Source organism: Myotis brandtii, unplaced genomic scaffold, assembly GCF_000412655.1.
Source record: "Myotis brandtii unplaced genomic scaffold, ASM41265v1 scaffold422, whole genome shotgun sequence".
NCBI classification, from domain to species: domain Eukaryota; kingdom Metazoa; phylum Chordata; class Mammalia; order Chiroptera; family Vespertilionidae; genus Myotis; species Myotis brandtii.
In genome coordinates this window covers 1686118-1704995 of record NW_005366171.1, presented here as the reverse complement: position 1 = coordinate 1704995, position 18878 = coordinate 1686118, and the positions used below count along the sequence as shown (strand labels likewise).

At 42.9% G+C, this 18878-nt stretch overlaps 1 protein-coding gene across 1 annotated transcript; it reads left to right on the top strand.

The window, feature by feature from the left end:
* Positions 1-10855: 10855 nt before the first annotated feature.
* Positions 10856-18196, top strand: NRIP3 (nuclear receptor interacting protein 3; the record flags this gene model as incomplete). Its single annotated transcript, XM_014545850.1, has 6 exons — positions 10856-11164; positions 11669-11751; positions 13632-13771; positions 14433-14485; positions 14820-14914; positions 15211-18196. Coding segments are annotated over 6 exons (696 nt in total), but the record flags the coding sequence as incomplete, so codon positions are not given.
* Positions 18197-18878: the final 682 nt, after the last annotated feature.

Here is an 18878-nt window from a genome sequence, read left to right as displayed (position 1 = left end):
TCACGCTCAGGGTAGGGCCGATTAGGGGGTTGGGGCACTGCCCCCTGTCACTCACAGAGCAGAGCCCATCAGGGGGGTTGGGGCTCCGTACCCTGTCACACACAGAGCAGGGTCAATCAGGGGGTTGGGGAGCTCCCTCCTGTCACGCACAGAGCAAAGCCAATTAGGGGGTTGAGAAGCTCCCCCCTGTCACTCACAAAGCAAGGCCCGTGGAGGGGGGTTGGGGCGCCACCCTCTATCACCCACAGAGCAGGGCAGATCAGGGGGTTGGGGCGCCACCACTGTCACACTCGGGGCAGGGCCGATGGAGAGGTTATGGCTCTACCCTGTCACACACAGAGCAAGGCCCGTAGAGGGGGGTTGGGGCGCCACCCTCTATCACCCACAGAGCAGGGCCGATCAGGGGGTTGGGGCGCCACCACTGTCACACTCGGGGCAGGGCCGATGGAGAGGTTATGGCTCTACCATGTCACACACAGAGCAGGGCCGATCAGGGGGTTGGGGCGCCACCACTGTCACACTCGGGGCAGGGCCGATGGAGAGGTTATGGCTCTACCATGTCACACACAGAGCAGCGCTGATCCCGGTGCTGGGAGGCATATTACCCTTTTACTATATAGGATAGAGGCCTGGTGCACGGGTGGGGGCTGGCTGGTTTGCCCTGAAGGGTGTCCTGGATCAGGGTGGGGGTCCCCACTGGGGTGCCTGGCCAGTCTGGGTGAGGGTCTGAGGGCTGTTTTCTGGCTGGCGAGTGACTAAAGCTTCCAACCGCTCCTTGTTTTCTTTTCTTTTTTTTTTTTATTCTGGGCCAGCTTTAGCTGAGGCCTCGCTGCTGAAAACATCGATACAAAGTTTCGGTCCGGCTGGCTTTTAGTGCTGCTGGTTTCTGGGCTTTTGTTTAGCTTCTTATTTGCAACATAGTACATAGTTGCTTAGACTTGCAGCTGAGAGGCCGGCAAGTGAGGTGGGGAACGTTGGAGTCTGCAGCAAGCAAGCCTCCCTGCTCACTTCAGTGCCTGGCTGCCGGCCGCCATCTTGGCTGACAGTTAATTTGCATATACTCACTGATTAGCCAATGAAAAGGGTAGCGGCCGTACGCTAATTACCATGTTTCTCTTTTATTAGTGTAGATTACTCAGATTACTGTGTGGATTAGGCTGTAGAGGGGTAAGAGTAGAAGCCAGGAGACTGACAAGTGAAAGATGAAGGCGGCTCACAGCAGTGTGATAGCAGTGAAGGGGACCAAAAAAGATCAGGTTCTGGATATATTTTGAAGGCAGAACTGACAAGTTTACTTGATGGATTGGATTAAGGGTCTGGAAGAAAGAGTAATCAAGAATGACCTCAAGGTTTTTGATCTAGCAATTGGAAGAATAAAATTGTCATTACTGAAATGAGTGAGTCTAGGAGGAGCAGGTTAGGGATAGGGAAAAAGAATCAGGAATTTGATTTTTTAAGAAGTTAAGTTTGGGATTTCTATTAGTTATTCATGTATAATTGTGGAGCAGACAGTTCACAAGAAGATAAGGAACATCACCAGGAAGCCTACGCTGGTTGCCACGATGTTACAGTCACTAAGTGCCAGAGGAGGTCAGTGGAAGAAGGCATTAGTATGGCCTGGTGTGACCAATTTAATCAGACCAGCATCTGATGAGAGCATCATCATTCCCTGGTGAGTAAATTGACTATGAGATGGTATGGAGAGGAGGCTGCCTCCAGAGCGTGCCATATAGAACCTCAGAGGAAGAACTTACTTACAGGTTATTTAGTCCAATTCCCTGCCTATCTGTGAATCCTTTCTAACAAAAATACAGTCTGCTATGGCAGCTGAGAAACAACCATCTCAGACCAATCCACAAGCAGGGGACAATCAGGAATCAGGCTGTTCTCTTTGAAATAATGTGTCTGTTGGAGCACAAGGCAAAGTCGAAGAGAACACAGAAGGCCTGGGGCAATGTGACAGCCTGCCTTATGTAGGTGCCCATGTGTCTTTGAGCAACTGCAAACCCAAGGCCAGCCTGTCTATATTCCCATGGGGTAGAATGGGTCATATGTTGTATATTTAGCTTGTAAACTAAGAAGAGAAGGCATAGATATTAGTGCCCTTTTAGATTTCCAAGGTCAGATAGAGACATGTATTTTGGGATTGAAGTGAGAGTCAATCAGGAGTCCATGTTTACCTATAAACTGTATATGAGAAAAATAATGTGATTTCATGCTCTTTTAGGGAAAAATAGTGAGTGGTAAGCAGCTTCCATTTTAGGCTGAACAAGAATTTAATGTATATACACTTACTAACATTTGAGTGCTTCATATTATGTCATTTAATCCTCACAAAAGTACAAGGTACTTACTAACTTGAACTCAGCTCTGTCTGACTCCAAAGCATATATTTTTACTACTACTCTAAGTCAGGTGTTGGCAACCTTTTTCTGTAAAGGACCAGATAGTAACTTTTTTTTTTTTTGCTTTACAGGCTGAACAGTCTCTGTCTCAGCTGCTCAACTTTGCTATTGTTGTGCAAAAGCAGCCACAGACAGTTTATGAGTAGGATTGGTTGTGTTCCAATAAACCTTTATTTATAGAAATGGGCAGCAGACTGGATTTGGTTTGTGGACTGTATTTGCTGACCCCTGTCTCTAACTGGTTGTAATTATGGTTCTATTGCTAGCTAGAAACTGGGTTTGTCCTCTGGGAGTAAGTGCTACAAAAAAGGCAGATTTCTGTCATCCTCCCTATTTTTTAGTCTGGTCCGTTCTGTGGACCACAAAATCCCATTAGTTTGTTTCTGTGTGGGTTTGGTACAGCATAGGTAAAGGAATTGAGAAAGTAGTCTTAGAAGTTCTTGCTCAATTCATGATTGTGTGGCATCCTGCAGTGTAATCTATTTTCTTTCACCTCACTTTCCTTCCCACTCTACAACCTGATTAGAAGAGCTTTAAGCAGACTGTGTGCCAGATTGCGGAACCTCAACTATTTCCACCCAGAAAACAGCACTGCCCATAGAGCCCCATTTCCTTCAGAAGCCCCGAATGGTGATGGCGGCAGCACATTTGAACTTTCCTGGTTAGAATTTAGATGTCTAAACCCTGGTTGGGATTTAGCAGCTGCATTTCAGGAACAGTACAGAACCAGGAACTGCTTAGGTTAGTAGTTACCTTATTTAGTTAAAGCATAAAAGAAGGATTCATGCCAGGAGGATGACTTGAGAATTATGTCCAAAAGGCCATTAGAGTCCCTGCAGCACCTGCTAGCTAATGCTAGTGTGTATCTTGAAGGAAATCAGGAATGTAGATGACAGCCCTTGGAAAACCAGTATTTCAATAAACATTAAAATAAACCACCTAAGCAAATTTACAAAGCAACATTCAAGGAGTGGAAACTCACATAGAACAAACTATGTAATAATGTGCAAGAACTAAAGGGACTCTGAAAGAAAGAACTAGATGATGTTAATCAAGAAAGGCTTTTTGAAGAAGTCAAGGGTAGAGATTTATTTCTTCATTACTATGTCAAGAGTTGGGGATATAGCTGTGATCAAGGAAATCAAGATCCCTGCCCTTGTGAAATTAACACTCTAGTTGGGGGAATGAAATAGTAAACAAATAAACATCTTTTTGATTTATTGATTTTTATCATTATCTATTGATTTTCTATCCTTTTATATTTATATTATGTTAAATAACTGTTTTTGGGTTAAATCAGCATTTACTGCTTACATTATCATAATTATGTTCATACTAAAGGCCTGGTGCACAAAATTTTGTGCACTGGGTGGTGGAGGTTCCCTCAGCCTGGCCTGCGCACTCTCCCAGTCCAGGACCCATCAAGGGGTGGCCGCCTACTGGCTTAGGCCAGGGAGCGGGCCTAAGCCAGCAGGCAGACATCCCCCTTGCAGTCCGGGACCCCTCGCTCCTTACCACCGCTGTGCTTGCCAGTTGTGAGCCCGGCTTCCAGCTGAGTGGCGCTCCTCCTGTGGGAGCGTGCTGACCACCAGGGGGCAGCTCCTGCATTGAGCGTCTGCCCCCTGGTGGTCAGTGCACATCATAGCAACCGGTCATTTCACTGTTCAGTTGACTTGCATATTAGGGTTTTATTATATAGGATTATTCACAGTTGAGTCAAATAATCCTATATAATAAAAGGCTAATATGCCAATTGTCACCTTGACTGGGAGTTCAACTGGGTGTTCAACCAGGGGGTGGGGCCAGCTAGCCTACTGCTGCAGCCCCTCCCCCAGTTGGCCCCATGGGGCGGGCTGGCCAGACCCCACCTGTGCACGAATTTGTGCACTGGCTTCTAGTGTATTATAATTGTTTCCTTTCTCATATACATATTAGTTTTTTCAAGATTACTAATTCCCTAGTCATTTACTTACTTCATTTTCTTTTTTAAAAAACATAATTCTTTTTTAAAAAAAATATTTTTATTGATTTTTAGAGAGAGAGAAAGGGAGAGGGAGAGAGAAACATCAATGATGAGAGAGAATCATTGATTGGGTGGCTCCTGCACACCCTCTACTGGGGATTGAGCTCACAACCTAGGCATGTGCCCTTGACCAAAATCAAAACCGGGTCCTTTCAGTCCGCAGGCCAAACCAGGCTCACCACTGAGCCAAACCAGCTAGGCCAATATACTTAATTTTCTATGTAAAATTTAAATCTACTTCAAATGCCTTAAAACTGAAGGTGATCTAGCAGGTCCTTTTTAAAAAAAAATTCTTGGAGACATTCTTCCTGGATCCCTCTATCTTCCTATTTCATTTTAGACTGGTTGCTCTCAAGACCTGTTATACAACCTGTGTCCTCAACTTTTCCTTCAACACCATTCTCAGAATTTCCTTTGCCTGTCTTCTCTATTGGATCTTTTATTTCTTGAATCCTATGCTTTCTTTCCTTATTCGTTGGTTTCCCTCACTTTGGTAGAGCATATCCTTCAGTAGCTTCTTGAGAATGTATGGGAACTACCTGCTGAATCTTGATTGATAGTTTGACTAGGTTTAGAAATTATGTACTGCCAGGTTTTTCATTGTCTTTTAGTTTCCATTATTACCATTGAGCAGTCCTACGCCAATGGATGGTTCCTACTTCTTTGTATTTGTAGCATCCTTTTCTCTTTGGAAGCTTTTAGAAACTTTGTCATCTATGATATTCTAGAAACTCATAATGATGTGAAATCTTGGTGTGGATCTTTTTCTTTCATTATGTCAGGCTCATGTGGGCCCTCTCAGTCTTTGAACTTATATCCCTCAGTTCTGGCTTAGTATGCTACGCCATCTTCACTTGTAGTTGTTTTATAAATCTGACAGTGCATAATTTCTAGCCTAGCCAAACTATCAACCAAACAGAGTCTTTTTATTTACTCTTAAAAAAGAATAAACTTTTGGTATTCTTCCCAGTTGTCTGGGCCAAGTGGGAGTCTTATGCAGACTTTACCCTAATCTGTTTCCAACCTTAATTGTACCCTCCAACTGTAGAGGTTCTAATACCTCTAACTCCACAGCCTTTCCAGTATTTTAGTTTGAGTAGGAAAAATGCTTTTACAGCTAGACCCCAAAATATATAATAGCTGAAACATAATAGTTTATTTTTTCTTAAGTAGCAGTACCAGTGGAAAGGTCAGTAAGACAGCCCTCCTTTATAGTCATTTAGGGACCCAGGCTGACAGTGACTCTTTTGTCTTCAACATGTGATCTCCAAGAAGGTTACCCTCGAGGTCATCTCCATTCCAGGCAGTCAAAAGAGGAAAAGAATATGGAGGAGTGTGCACATATTTTTATGGGCCAGATCTAGAAGTAGTGCATGTCACTTACACCCATATTCTGTTTGCTAGAACTCAGTCATATGGGCATGCTTAACTACAAGGAAGGCTGGGAAGCATAATCTAAGTATTTGCCCAGCAAGAAGAAAAGATGGGGGTTTTTTTTGTTTGTTTGTTTTTTAATATATTTTATTGATTTTTCACAGAGAGGAAGGGAGAGAGATAGAGAGTCAGAAACATCGATGAGAGAGAAACATCAATCAGCTGCCTCCTGCACATCTCCCACTGGGGATGTGCCCGAAACCCAGGTACATGCCCTTGACCGGAATCGAACCTGGGACCTTTCAGTCCGCAGGCTGACGCTCTATCCACTGAGCCAAACCGGTTTCGGCGAAAAGATGGGTTTTGATGAGCAACTGGCAGTCTTACCACTCTAGCCTTCTGTGAAGTAGAATGGTATGACACACTTAGCTTTCTCTAGTCTAGTTCACTTACCACTTTTCTGTCTACTTTCCAGATTCCAAAATTTTGTCAGCATCTCTCTCTTTATCATTTTCTTTAATGTTCTTTTTGTTATTCTAGTTTTAGGCCTTTCTTATTCCTTGACTGTCAATCATTTTAGTAACATTTTGGTTCAAAGCAGAAGTAAATGTGTAGTTATACTGTCATTGAAAACATGTAGGCATAATAAAAATGACCACAGAATCACATCTTGGAGGTTTATGTGGGTTTATTGGCTGTGAATTTTCAACTCTTGAACTCTACTATGAATACTTTTAGTTATGAAAATGAATGAATAGAATTATATGTACTGACAGAAAAATACCTTTCATATGTTAAACAAAAACAGAACATTTTAGAACAGTGTTATAGTATGATCTTATTTATGTATGTGTTTGTAACTGAATTAAATTTTTAAAAAGAATAGACTTCTGCCTGGCTGGTGTGATTCAGTGGTTGAGCGTCAACCTATGAACCAGGAGGTCACAGTTCAATTCCCGGTCTGGGCACATGCTCGGGTTGCGGGCTTGATCCCCAGTGTAGGATGTGCAGGAGACAGCCGATCAATGATTCTCTGTCATCATTGATGTTTCTACCTCTCTCTGTCTCTCCCTTCCTCTCTGAAATCAGTAAAAAAAATTTTAATAATAGATTGCTAAATTTAATGGTTGTTATTTATAGGGAGTGGAACTGAAAGGGGGTTGAGAGGTTGGGGAGCCTTTCCCTTTTAATTTTATGTACTTCAGTGATGTATGAATATTTTACATGGAGCATTTATAGTGTTTGAACCTTCTTTGGTTACTAAAGAAAGGGACAAATAAAGGAATATAGTCACCCCTCAGTATCCATGGTAGATTGGTTCCATCCCCAGTACTAAAATTCACGGATTTAGTCCCTTAAATAAAATGGGATAGCATGTGTATACAGGCTACAGGTGGGTATGCCTACATATCTCTTGATTCATTCAAGTTTTGCTCTTTGGAACTTCCTGAGGTTTTTTCCCCCTGATTATTTTCAATCCACAGTTGGTTGAATCAGTGGATTCAAAGCCTGTGGGTATGGAGGACTGACAATAGGCAGCAGGGCTAAATGCCCTAGAGCAGTCAAGTAAAATGAAGGCTGAAAATATCAGATTTGGAAATTAGGAAGTCATTGGTGCTATGAATTCAAAAGTAATTCAGCTTTTTTTTTAAAAAATATATTTTATTGATTTTTTACAGAGAGGAAGGGAGAGAGATAGAGAGTTAGAAACATCGATGAGAGAGAAACATCGATCAGCTGCCTCCTGCACATCTCCCACTGGGGATGTGCCCGAAACCCAGGTACATGCCCTTGACCGGAATCGAACCTGGGACCTTTCAGTCCGCAGGCTGACGCTCTATCCACTGAGCCAAACCGGTTTCGGCGAAAAGATGGGTTTTGATGAGCAACTGGCAGTCTTACCACTCTAGCCTTCTGTGAAGTAGAATGGTATGACACACTTAGCTTTCTCTAGTCTAGTTCACTTACCACTTTTCTGTCTACTTTCCAGATTCCAAAATTTTGTCAGCATCTCTCTCTTTATCATTTTCTTTAATGTTCTTTTTGTTATTCTAGTTTTAGGCCTTTCTTATTCCTTGACTGTCAATCATTTTAGTAACATTTTGGTTCAAAGCAGAAGTAAATGTGTAGTTATACTGTCATTGAAAACATGTAGGCATAATAAAAATGACCACAGAATCACATCTTGGAGGTTTATGTGGGTTTATTGGCTGTGAATTTTCAACTCTTGAACTCTACTATGAATACTTTTAGTTATGAAAATGAATGAATAGAATTATATGTACTGACAGAAAAATACCTTTCATATGTTAAACAAAAACAGAACATTTTAGAACAGTGTTATAGTATGATCTTATTTATGTATGTGTTTGTAACTGAATTAAATTTTTAAAAAGAATAGACTTCTGCCTGGCTGGTGTGATTCAGTGGTTGAGCGTCGACCTATGAACCAGGAGGTCACAGTTCAATTCCCGGTCTGGGCACATGCTCGGGTTGCGGGCTTGATCCCCAGTGTAGGATGTGCAGGAGACAGCCGATCAATGATTCTCTGTCATCATTGATGTTTCTACCTCTCTCTGTCTCTCCCTTCCTCTCTGAAATCAGTAAAAAAAATTTTAATAATAGATTGCTAAATTTAATGGTTGTTATTTATAGGGAGTGGAACTGAAAGGGGGTTGAGAGGTTGGGGAGCCTTTCCCTTTTAATTTTATGTACTTCAGTGATGTATGAATATTTTACATGGAGCATTTATAGTGTTTGAACCTTCTTTGGTTACTAAAGAAAGGGACAAATAAAGGAATATAGTCACCCCTCAGTATCCATGGTAGATTGGTTCCATCCCCAGTACTAAAATTCACGGATTTAGTCCCTTAAATAAAATGGGATAGCATGTGTATACAGGCTACAGGTGGGTATGCCTACATATCTCTTGATTCATTCAAGTTTTGCTCTTTGGAACTTCCTGAGGTTTTTTCCCCCTGATTATTTTCAATCCACAGTTGGTTGAATCAGTGGATTCAAAGCCTGTGGGTATGGAGGACTGACTATAGGCAGCAGGGCTAAATGCCCTAGAGCAGTCAAGTAAAATGAAGGCTGAAAATATCAGATTTGGAAATTAGGAAGTCATTGGTGCTATGAATTCAAAAGTAATTCAGCTTTTCTTTTAAAAGACCTCTCACAACAAGGGTGTGATTAGAAGGGGGTATAGAGTTGAGGAGGCAGGATCTGAGGTTTTCTCCCCAATACATGAAAACTTTGAGTATGTTTTATAGCTTGTGGAGGAAGGGTCCAGTAGGAAGGGAGGAAAATTCAAAAGAGAGATGACTTCAAGGAAAATAATTTTAGAACTTTCCTCATTTACCTTATCTATCCACTGGTGTTTAGACTCCTCTGCAAGATTAAGAGTCACCAGATAGCCCTGGCCAGTGTTTCTCAGTGGTTGGAGCATCAGGGCAAGTGTGGGAGGCAACCAATTGATGTGTCTCTCTCACATCATTCGCTCTCCCTTTCCCTCACCCTCTCCCTCTACGTCTCTCTTTTCCTGCCTACCTCCCTTCCACTCTCTCAAATTCAATGGAAAACAAATCCTCGGGTGAGGATTAACAACAACAAAAAAGAGTAACCAGATAAAGTGGTCAGCAAAACGATGTAGAAGAAAAGCCCCAAACTTTCTGAGTTGGACCTGACAGAAACAAACACCCTGCTGTAGTATGACTTAAGTTAGGAATCCAGGTTTATTAATGAGAGAAATAAGAATGAAGAATTTCTGTTTCTTTTGGGGAGCAAAGCATTCTCCCAATGGCACATCAGGAAATCTGACAGAGTTAGCACTTCCTCTGGCTCCTTATCAAGTTAAGAAGCTCATTTTCTTTAAAGTGTCTCTTTCTCTCCTTTTCTCAAGAATACTAATTTAGAATCTGCTTTGCCAAGAATCAGTGTATTTCGGGAAGATGTTTCTTCACCTCAGCAGGGTTACAGTGAGTCATGGCTCTGACTCCATTCTTCCTCAGAAATCTGTAAGGTGGTGGAAAATGAAGACCTTCTCCTGTTCTTCCCCCTTCCCTGGGAAAAGTTCTAGGCTCTGGGCTTCTAAGAATGACTCTCTTCCCCCTAGAACTGGAGTGCTACCTGGTATGTGTTACATAGAAGCTTATGGTTAGAAGCTATACTTTGAGGGATTTCGAATGTTAATGTAAACTGGGAATAAGATGCTTTGTGTAGAAATTTCTCAGGTCAAACAACTTCTTATCAAGACGTAGCTTATACTTTCTAGAGGCCACTGTGGGTAGAAGCAGTAGAGAATGGATATATTTGCCCTGGGAACTCCCCTAAGCTCAATCAAAGAGCAGATTTGAAATCACAATCCTCACTCTGCTTTCTAACATTCGGTATCCTGACACAGATACAAGGTCAAGTTAAGTCCCCTGCTTCTTGGTCAGTCTCTGCCCCTTGTCTACTCACACTTTTTTGGCCCATTGAAGAGACGGGCATGGATGACAAGCATATGGCAGGAGCTGTCTTTTACTGCTGGAGATTCAGGGGATGTTAGTAAGGATGATTCCTGTGGGTTCTGCCACATTCCAAAATGTGTCTCCTGAGAGGTTTGCTCAGCAGGTCTGAATTCCTGTCTTCCCACCCCATCCACCCATGGGTGACTCACTCAGCCCTCAGGCCACTAAGGCATATGTATACATCTGGGTCCAAAAGATAAGACTGTAAGGGAGTGAGACTTGAAATAGAAATAGGCGGAGCTTCTGAATCGAGTGCTAGGTGGGTTTCTTCGGCCTGTAGAAATGAGCTGCCCCTTCTGTCAGTCCCCTGGAAGATACACCTATTCCACATAGACTAAGGCCACTCCTCTCTTGAAATGCCCTTGTAAGGGGTGGGAAGGCAGTAGGCCCAGGAAGTCCAAATCACAAGGGTCCTTCAGTTCTCTTTAGCCTCAGAATAATCATTGGCCCCATCCCCATCTTTCAGTGTCCACCTGGCTCTTTCATTCCAAGTGGCCTACTTGCAAATTGGTTTATAGTACCTGCTCTGACAGTACCAATGAAGTCCCTACTTGAAGGAAGACTACCTAAGAAGCAGAGGTAGAGCTCAGTTATGTGAGGCTCCTGCATTATGTCAGCAGCACCTGGGGGACAGTGGGGGAAGGGGAAATGAACTGTCATTAAGAAGCCTCTGCTTTCTATTCCTCAAGCAACCGCATAACATTCTGCAGAGGCGCCTCATGGAAACCAACCTGTCTAAGCTCCGAAGCAGTCGTGTCCCATGGACCTCCAAGACCAACAAACTCAATCAGGCTAAGTCTGAGGGACTGAAGAAGTCTGAGGATGATGACATGATTTTGGTTTCTTGCCAGGTAATGTTCTGAGAACAGCTTTTCCAGGGTTTTCTGGTGAGTAGGATTTGGGCTCGTTATAATCAGAAGTGGGTCTCTCACCTCCAAACTGTAGAGTATGGGTCATATCATGGGATTCATAAATGAGTTTCAAGGAGGGCACTCCATGCAAGACAGAAAGTGTGTGCAGTATTTTGTATGTGTGTGCATCTTTATGGGAAAAAGACCAAAACATTCATCAGATTTGCAAAGGGCTATCACACACACACACACACACACACACACACACAAGCTACTTGATATATAGAATGAAAAACCCAAAGTCCTTTGGGATCTTCTGTCATCTATAGATTGAGCAGGAAGAAGAGCCCCTCAAAGGAGACTTAGCAGTGGGTAAAGATGGGACACTACAAACCCATAATTGTGAAGATGCTCTCCAAACCTGCCTTTCACACAACATCTGCGGCTTGCTCTCTGGGTCTCCCTTCCCTTGCTCCTATTGAACAGTATGTTTCCTCTCCACAGTGCGCTGGAAAGGATGTGAAAGCCCTGATTGACACAGGCTGTCAATATAATCTCATCTCTTCAGCCTGTGTGTATAGACTGGGGTAAGTAGCTACTTGTACTGGGTGGAATTCAGATGCCAATCACTCTGCCTGAGTCTATTTTGAGGTTAGAGATGGTGAGGGTCTCCACAGAGGCTCCAAGAGAAGTGTGCAGAGCTCAAATATCAGCTGGAACCAGTCCTTAGTAGCCGGACAGAGTGAGGGAATCTCAGACACCTGGGAGAATTCATTGAGCCAGGCAGGCCTCAGACTTTCCATTAACTCTCACCTATTAAGTTTTGAGAAAAGACATGCGAGCTCTGGAGAGAATGTGAGATTCTTGGTTTATTGTGTGCCATATCCTGTTGCTAATTTGTGACCTGCCAGACAACAGATTAGGCCTGATGAGTAAAAGCAGGGAATGTGGTTGGCTTTAGCTTAACTCAGGGTCCTTCTGAAGGTGACACCGCCTGTCCCAAAAAGCATCAAACTGAACTTAGACTAGGACTTCTATTGCTGCCAGGCCTGAATCATCATCAGGGTAATTTAACCAATAGTCTCTTAGTGCCTTTTCTCTCTGTGAAAAATATAATATGAGATCTACTGCTGAGCTTGCTGGGTATTGGGTGTGAGGGGCAGACACCTCTCAGAATTGAATGTCTTCGGTTCTCTGACAGATATATTCTTCTTCCTTTTCACTCCATCTGTACTTTCATTTCTTCTTCCTTCTCTTTCCTCCAAAGTACCTGATGGGCCCAAAATTAGGAGGATCAACCCAACATTCTTCTCCACTTCTGTATGCCTAAGTACAATAAGTCATCCCTTAGCCCAAATCTCTGCATTGAAACAATCACTAGAGTAGATATAATGGCCCATTTTAAACTACTTTCAAGATGTCCATATTCTTAGGTAGGGCTTGCACAAAACTTGATTTGTGTAATCAGTGACCTCTGCTATATGACCTGTTTCATCTTGTTTCTACTCTGTCCTCAGCCCTCACCATCATGTGACTCTCTGAAGCAGCCTCTATGGGTTTTATACATACAGGGTAGTGGGGGGAGTTCAGGACACAAGTGCTCTCGTGGGAAGAATCCTGAGCTTTTTAATGTGGTGAAGAGATGAGACATAGTGCACCATGATGGTTCCAGAAAGACTAATCATGTCCTTGTGCATAATTAGGTAGCAGACTGCCATGATTCCAGACGAATTAATAACCATCTGTAAAACTGCACTTATTTTTCTTTTGGATGGGTTTTAACACCAAAGGATAGGAAATGGAGTAAAGCAAAAGTACTGGCACAGAAAGCCCATAATTAAGTATTTATCCACCAACCCATAATAGCTCGGGTGCTAGCTGTTCCAATCACATTACATAACTGTGAAACCTTGGTGCTGTTTTTTTCCTTCTTCCTCTGTACAGACAAGTTAAATTAATTGGGATTTTCTCCATTATATTTCTTGCTGATATCAATATCAATGCACTTACTGACATTAAACTTAGAGCCCAAGACTAACTGATGAGGGTAGACTGACATGAAAAAGACATAGAGAAAATTAGACATTGAACAGAGCATCTTCTAAAAGTAGAATTGACTTGCCCTCTCTGGGATCTGTTATCCACAGATGGGTAAAAGGACATGTTAGCTAAACTTGCACACAGGTGGCAATGTTAGGATGCAGAATAGATTCTCTGAGTGAGTCAACTCTTACTTCTATCAATGCACACAGTGGCGTATCTCTTTGAGAACAGGAAATGAGTCTTTAGTTTTTTTTATATCCCCTGGCATGTTTAGGACAAAGTGCTGAAACAAGAAGCATAGGCTGGTTAGCACTTTCTTGGTAAATTAATCCCAGGAAATCCTTGGAAAATTCCGACTATGGGTGAGAAGGTAGACATTGCCAGATTCCGTCAGAAACCTCTGGTATCTTCTCCTCTGGTGCAGACTCAAGGAGCATGTCAAATCTCACAAGCATGAAGGAGAGAAGCTGTCTCTACCCCGGCATCTGAAAGTAGTGGGGCAGATTGAGCACCTAGTGATCACACTGGGCTCCCTTTGCCTGGACTGCCCAGCAGCGGTGGTTGGTGAGTAGAACTGGGGACCTGATCTATGGATCCTAATGTAAATCCTCTCCCTACTTCTAAACCCACATGAGATCTCATGCCTGTAAATATTGACTTCTTCAAAATCCCAGGTTTTCACTTTCTGTACTATAGACCTTGTCCCAATTTTTGCCTTCCATAGTACCAGTTGGACCCTGGGCTACATTCAAGGCAAGGTGAGAATTACTCTTAAAAAAAGGGGAGGCAAGACACAAACATTTTTTGTGCCAGTGAAAAGGGTCCTTCAGAGATTTCCATGAGCTAGTTTGAGGTAGAGGGCAAGATCCTCTTACTCCTTTGCCATAAATCCCTTGATAACTTCCCACCATCTCATTCTTTCTGTTGTGTACTCTATTCTAGACTACTTATAAGTTCCTGGTTTTTATTTAAAGTTAAAAGTACCCGAGTTTGACTCTTGGTTAAAAAGACCTGAGTTTGAATATTAGTTCTATCACCTTTTAACTATAATAATCTGGGAAAATTAAGTAGATGAACAACAGATATTAGATGGATGCAACAGATGTTTATTGGATGAATGGATAGATGGATGGTTGGTTGGTTGGATGGATAGAACCTAATGGTGATAAGGCTGACTTCTAAACCAGTATGGAAATGGTTGAATTTTAATTATTTTTTTTATTAGAGGACAATGAGAAGAACTTATCCCTTGGTCTCCAGACTCTCCGATCTTTGAAGGTAGGATTGATTCTACTTTCCCTTTGACACTTTCTTTCTCAGGCAGGGGTCATTTTTTTTTTTCAGAGAGGAAGGGAGAGAGAGAGAGAGAGAGAGAGAGAGAGAGAGAGAAACATCAATGGTGAGAGCAAATCATGGATCAGCTACCTCCTGCATGCCCTCCACTGGGGATTGAGCCTACAACCCAGGCATATGCCCTGACTGGGAATCAAACCATGACCTCCTGGTTCATAGGTTGATGCTCAACCACTGAGCCATGCTGGCCAGGCAGGGGTCATCATATATGGATACTTCCAAAGTGAGATCATTGACAGTGACTCTCCTTTGTTTTTAGTGCATCATAAACTTGGATAAACACCAGCTGATCATGGGGAAAACAGACAAAGAAGAAATCCCTTTTGTGGAGACAGTTTCTTTGAATGAAGACAAGTGAGTGTCCAAATGGGTCAGATCAAGTCAAATCCATTTGCCATTAACCAGAGGATTTCCCATACAGGATACTGGGTTGTGTCCTGCTTTTGACCTTCAGTCATACCACAGATACATCCCTCCCCAACCCCAGATTTCACCATCTTACACAACTCTCTAGCTCACATTTCAGAATGAGCAGTGATGATACTGCACAGAGTGGTGGGGAAAATTAGTAGCTTTTAAACTAAACTTGTACTTGCCTTCCTAACTTCCTTGAATTTGGTATCATTTCTTCTGTTTCTTTCTCATTTCAGCACTTCAGAAGCATAACTACAGCCTGCAGCATATGCACACACACCAGGTTGACAGATTGAGGAAACTGGGTTTGAACCAAATACAGTAGCAACTTGCTGTGGACCAAGTCCTTTTCTCTAATAGAAGCTCCAGGGCTCTTTCCCACCCAGACCTCTCTAGACTTTAGTCTGTGCTTAGAGATCTTGTCTGATTATAGCCATTGTTTTTTACTCCTTTGATCACTTAATTTCTAGACCTTTTTGACACTGCCAGGTCTCACTTGTGGCCTATTTTTATGCTTCTTACAGGAATTTGCTTTTATTTGTCAAGTATAGGAGCTGCCAGGTCCTGTTTCTGTATAAGTACACTTGCTTCTTTTCCTATAGCTAAAATGTATAATAAACAGGAACCTGACCTTTATCTCCTTTCAGCTGTTTCAGAGAGGTGCAGGATGCCTATGTCTCAGAGTTAATATTCTAATTCATTCATTGATTTCTCAAGTATGGATAGATCTGAAATCTAAAAGAGCCCAGAGACATAATCTAAAGTTCCAGAGAGGCAAGTGAATTGCCTATACTGAGTCAGTGGCAGAAGGGACCTAGAACTGAGACCTGATAAGCCAAGGCTATGTTCATTCTCCCTTACTGCTTCATTTGTATTCAAGCCTTGAGAGGAAGATGAAGAAATGAGGGTTTGTAAAAAGGTAGGGGAGGGGAAGAGTATGCTTTGGGGATGGATGCAAGGAGGATCTGGGTAGATCTCTTTCCTGTGTACTAAGCCCACTAAAAGTCCCCTGACCCAAATGGACGCTTTTAGGCCCTTATCTTAGCGCCTAAAAGCTGAGGGTACAAAGATCAATGAGATGGTCTTTCATGTGGAACTTTTTGGAGAGGAGGAGGAGAAGGAACCACAGACAGAAGAACATTAATTACTCTCTGGGATGGAATAGAAAGCTTCAGTAAATAATCTGGGCATCTTTGTTAGACATTAATATTCCCAAGATCCAATCACTATCTCTGTATAAGACTCTGGATCTTTGTCTGCCATGGACTCAAGTAGCTGAGAATGGGAGTAGGTAAAGAAGACCCAGAGCAGGTCCAGAATAGAAGGGAGTACTAGGTAGAGTCAGTTGGTGGGAAGGCCTACATAGGGGAATCTTTCTGGGATGGTCAGGATGAAACTTCAGGCAGGGTGTTGAGGGTTGGGAACTCTTCGGCTCTGTCCTGGTATGAGGAAAGAGGCAGAGTGGGGAGGGGAGGGCGAGAAGGGGGAGCTGGCAGTATTAAGGACAACTTTTTCTGACTGCCCAATATTTCCTGACCCCTCTCAAAGAGTTGAAGATCACAGGGACTTCTCAAAACTCTTTGTTGGGGGTGTCATCTTGGGCACACAGGTACCTATAGTGGAATTTCCTCTTCAATTTGGTCATGGAAGTACCTGGAGAAGTCAGAAAAATAGCCAGCTGTGAGAATCTCTTCAGGAGAATCCAAGTTCTACCCTTGATTCATAGCATTAGTTCCCAGAGTACTTAATGGATCCCACTTTGAACTTTGCCAGGTCCCACCAACAATCTCATTTAGTGTTCAACTGCTGTCCCTACCAAACAACTCTTTGGAACTCTGAATGTTTTTAGCTTTACAGAAACTCCCTAAAGACTAGAAAGTTGGTGACCTCCACTTGAACAGCTGCAGCCAGTTATCATGGGGTCATCCTCAGGCCCCCTTATCAGCCCCTATGGAGGAAGTGAGATGAAAAACCAAGTGTAGCCATAGTAGAGGAGGTCACATTCGAAGCTCAGCAGGGGTGATCTCAGGTTACCAGCCTTTAATGCCCCCTCCAGCCCCACCCCATGGTCTTATCTAGGGGGCCTTGTGCCTTCCCATTGAAGTCTCTCTATTCTCCTCCCCTACCTACCATAGCAGCACTTTGGCCTGCTTCTGATCCTAGAACTGAGTTGAAATGCTTCACCCCTCCTTCCCTAGTTGAAAGTTCCACTCTGAGCCTTGACTCTTGGCCACAAGTGAGGCATGTTGGAAGTTCCTTGGCCTCCTTTACCTTATATGGATTCCCTGTGGACCGGTAGACCAGGAATTCTCAGGGAAAGATTTGACTGATTCTGGCCCTTTGAGTCCAGGATTCTGTGACATCAGGGGGATGATCAGACGACCTTTAGTGATCTTTTTGGCCTCTGAGAATCAGCCAGTGGTTTCTAATTTTGAAATAGAAACAGTTGGGTTAGTTTAAGCGTAGGGTATCATAATCTCAATGCAGTCGAATCATTTGAATTTACTAACCAAATAATTGCGCTTTAAAACTCAGGCTTGATAGTGGTAACTTAAAATATCTAATGACAATTATGAGGAATCTTGAGCTTCATTAATCTTTTAAGTGCTGCCAAGTTGATTACTCTGGTAGCCCATATCTCCTTGATATTCATTAGGGAGCACTGGGTTTACTTTTAGGGGGCTGGTAAGGTAGGCAGGTAAGGTCAGTTCTTCCCAGAATCCTAGAATATTCTCTCTGGTGCCTCTGATTGAGGGTGTTGGAAGAGTCTACCTAGGTCACAGTTCTGAAGACAGGCAGTAGCAAGAAGTAACCCTGTAGAACTGGTACCCCTCACCTTCCTTATTAGGTGTCCATCTCAAATACAGAAAGTTTAGAAAATATTGTTTTTGTCATTTGGTATTTCTATGCCTGACTTACTTGTGGAATAAATGTTTTCTGACTTTTCTATTTCCTTGCCCTGCACAGATCCCACCTGCTAAGATTTTCTATCCCTTAGCTCAAAGTGTCTATAGAATGGATTGCTTGGTATGTCAGCTATCCTCACTCTGTGTGATAGAAATATCTTTCCAGGTTGGGGACATGGAGGGGACGAACTGGATTCCTCCCTCCTTCTGTTTCCAGGCCTCTGCATTAGCACTTTATCTGCTCAGTGTTTCTGGCTGTGTTGGGTTTATTTGTGAAATTGACGTAATTAACAATAAAGTGAAATATTCCCCTCTGTGTGCTTGTCTGATAAAATGTCTGTCTGTCGGGGCCCTGGAAGGTGGGGGAGCCTGGGAACAGCCTAATTGCATGGGTGTTTGTCTCATAGGGTCTTCTGAACACTAGGCTTTGTTGCTCTCATTTCCTCTATTGCTACTGCCCCTTCAGCTCTCCCTCTTACTGCCTGTATGCCCTTGGGCAAATCAGTGGACCTCTCTGAGCTTGGTTTTGTAATCTATAAAACAAGTGATAATAATACTAACTTTACAGAATCAAATGAGATAATCCCTGTAAAGTGGTTGGCATATGGTGCTCCCTCACAGCTTTAATTCCCTCCCAATCTTTTATGGTGGCTCAGCAGCATGAGAACACTTCCTTCTAGAAAAGGAAATACAAACCTCGTTTCTCGAAATTCTCCCATTTCACCCAAGTTGTTCACAGAAAAAAATGCTCAGTTTTCGAGCTGAATACCCTTTCAAGCTGATACCCTAGCATGACAAAAAGCTGCTCTCAGGCAACAAACTAAGGAGAGAATGCTTTTGTTGCTGGTGAAATCAAAGATTAGCACAATTTTAAAACAGGCCACCAAGAGTGCTGATGTTGCTTAGGGGAGCCAGTTCTTTCGCCAACTTCACACCTTTCGGAGCCCGACCTGGCCCGGCCCAGCCCCGTGGCCCAGGCCCAAGCCCAGGCAGCACCT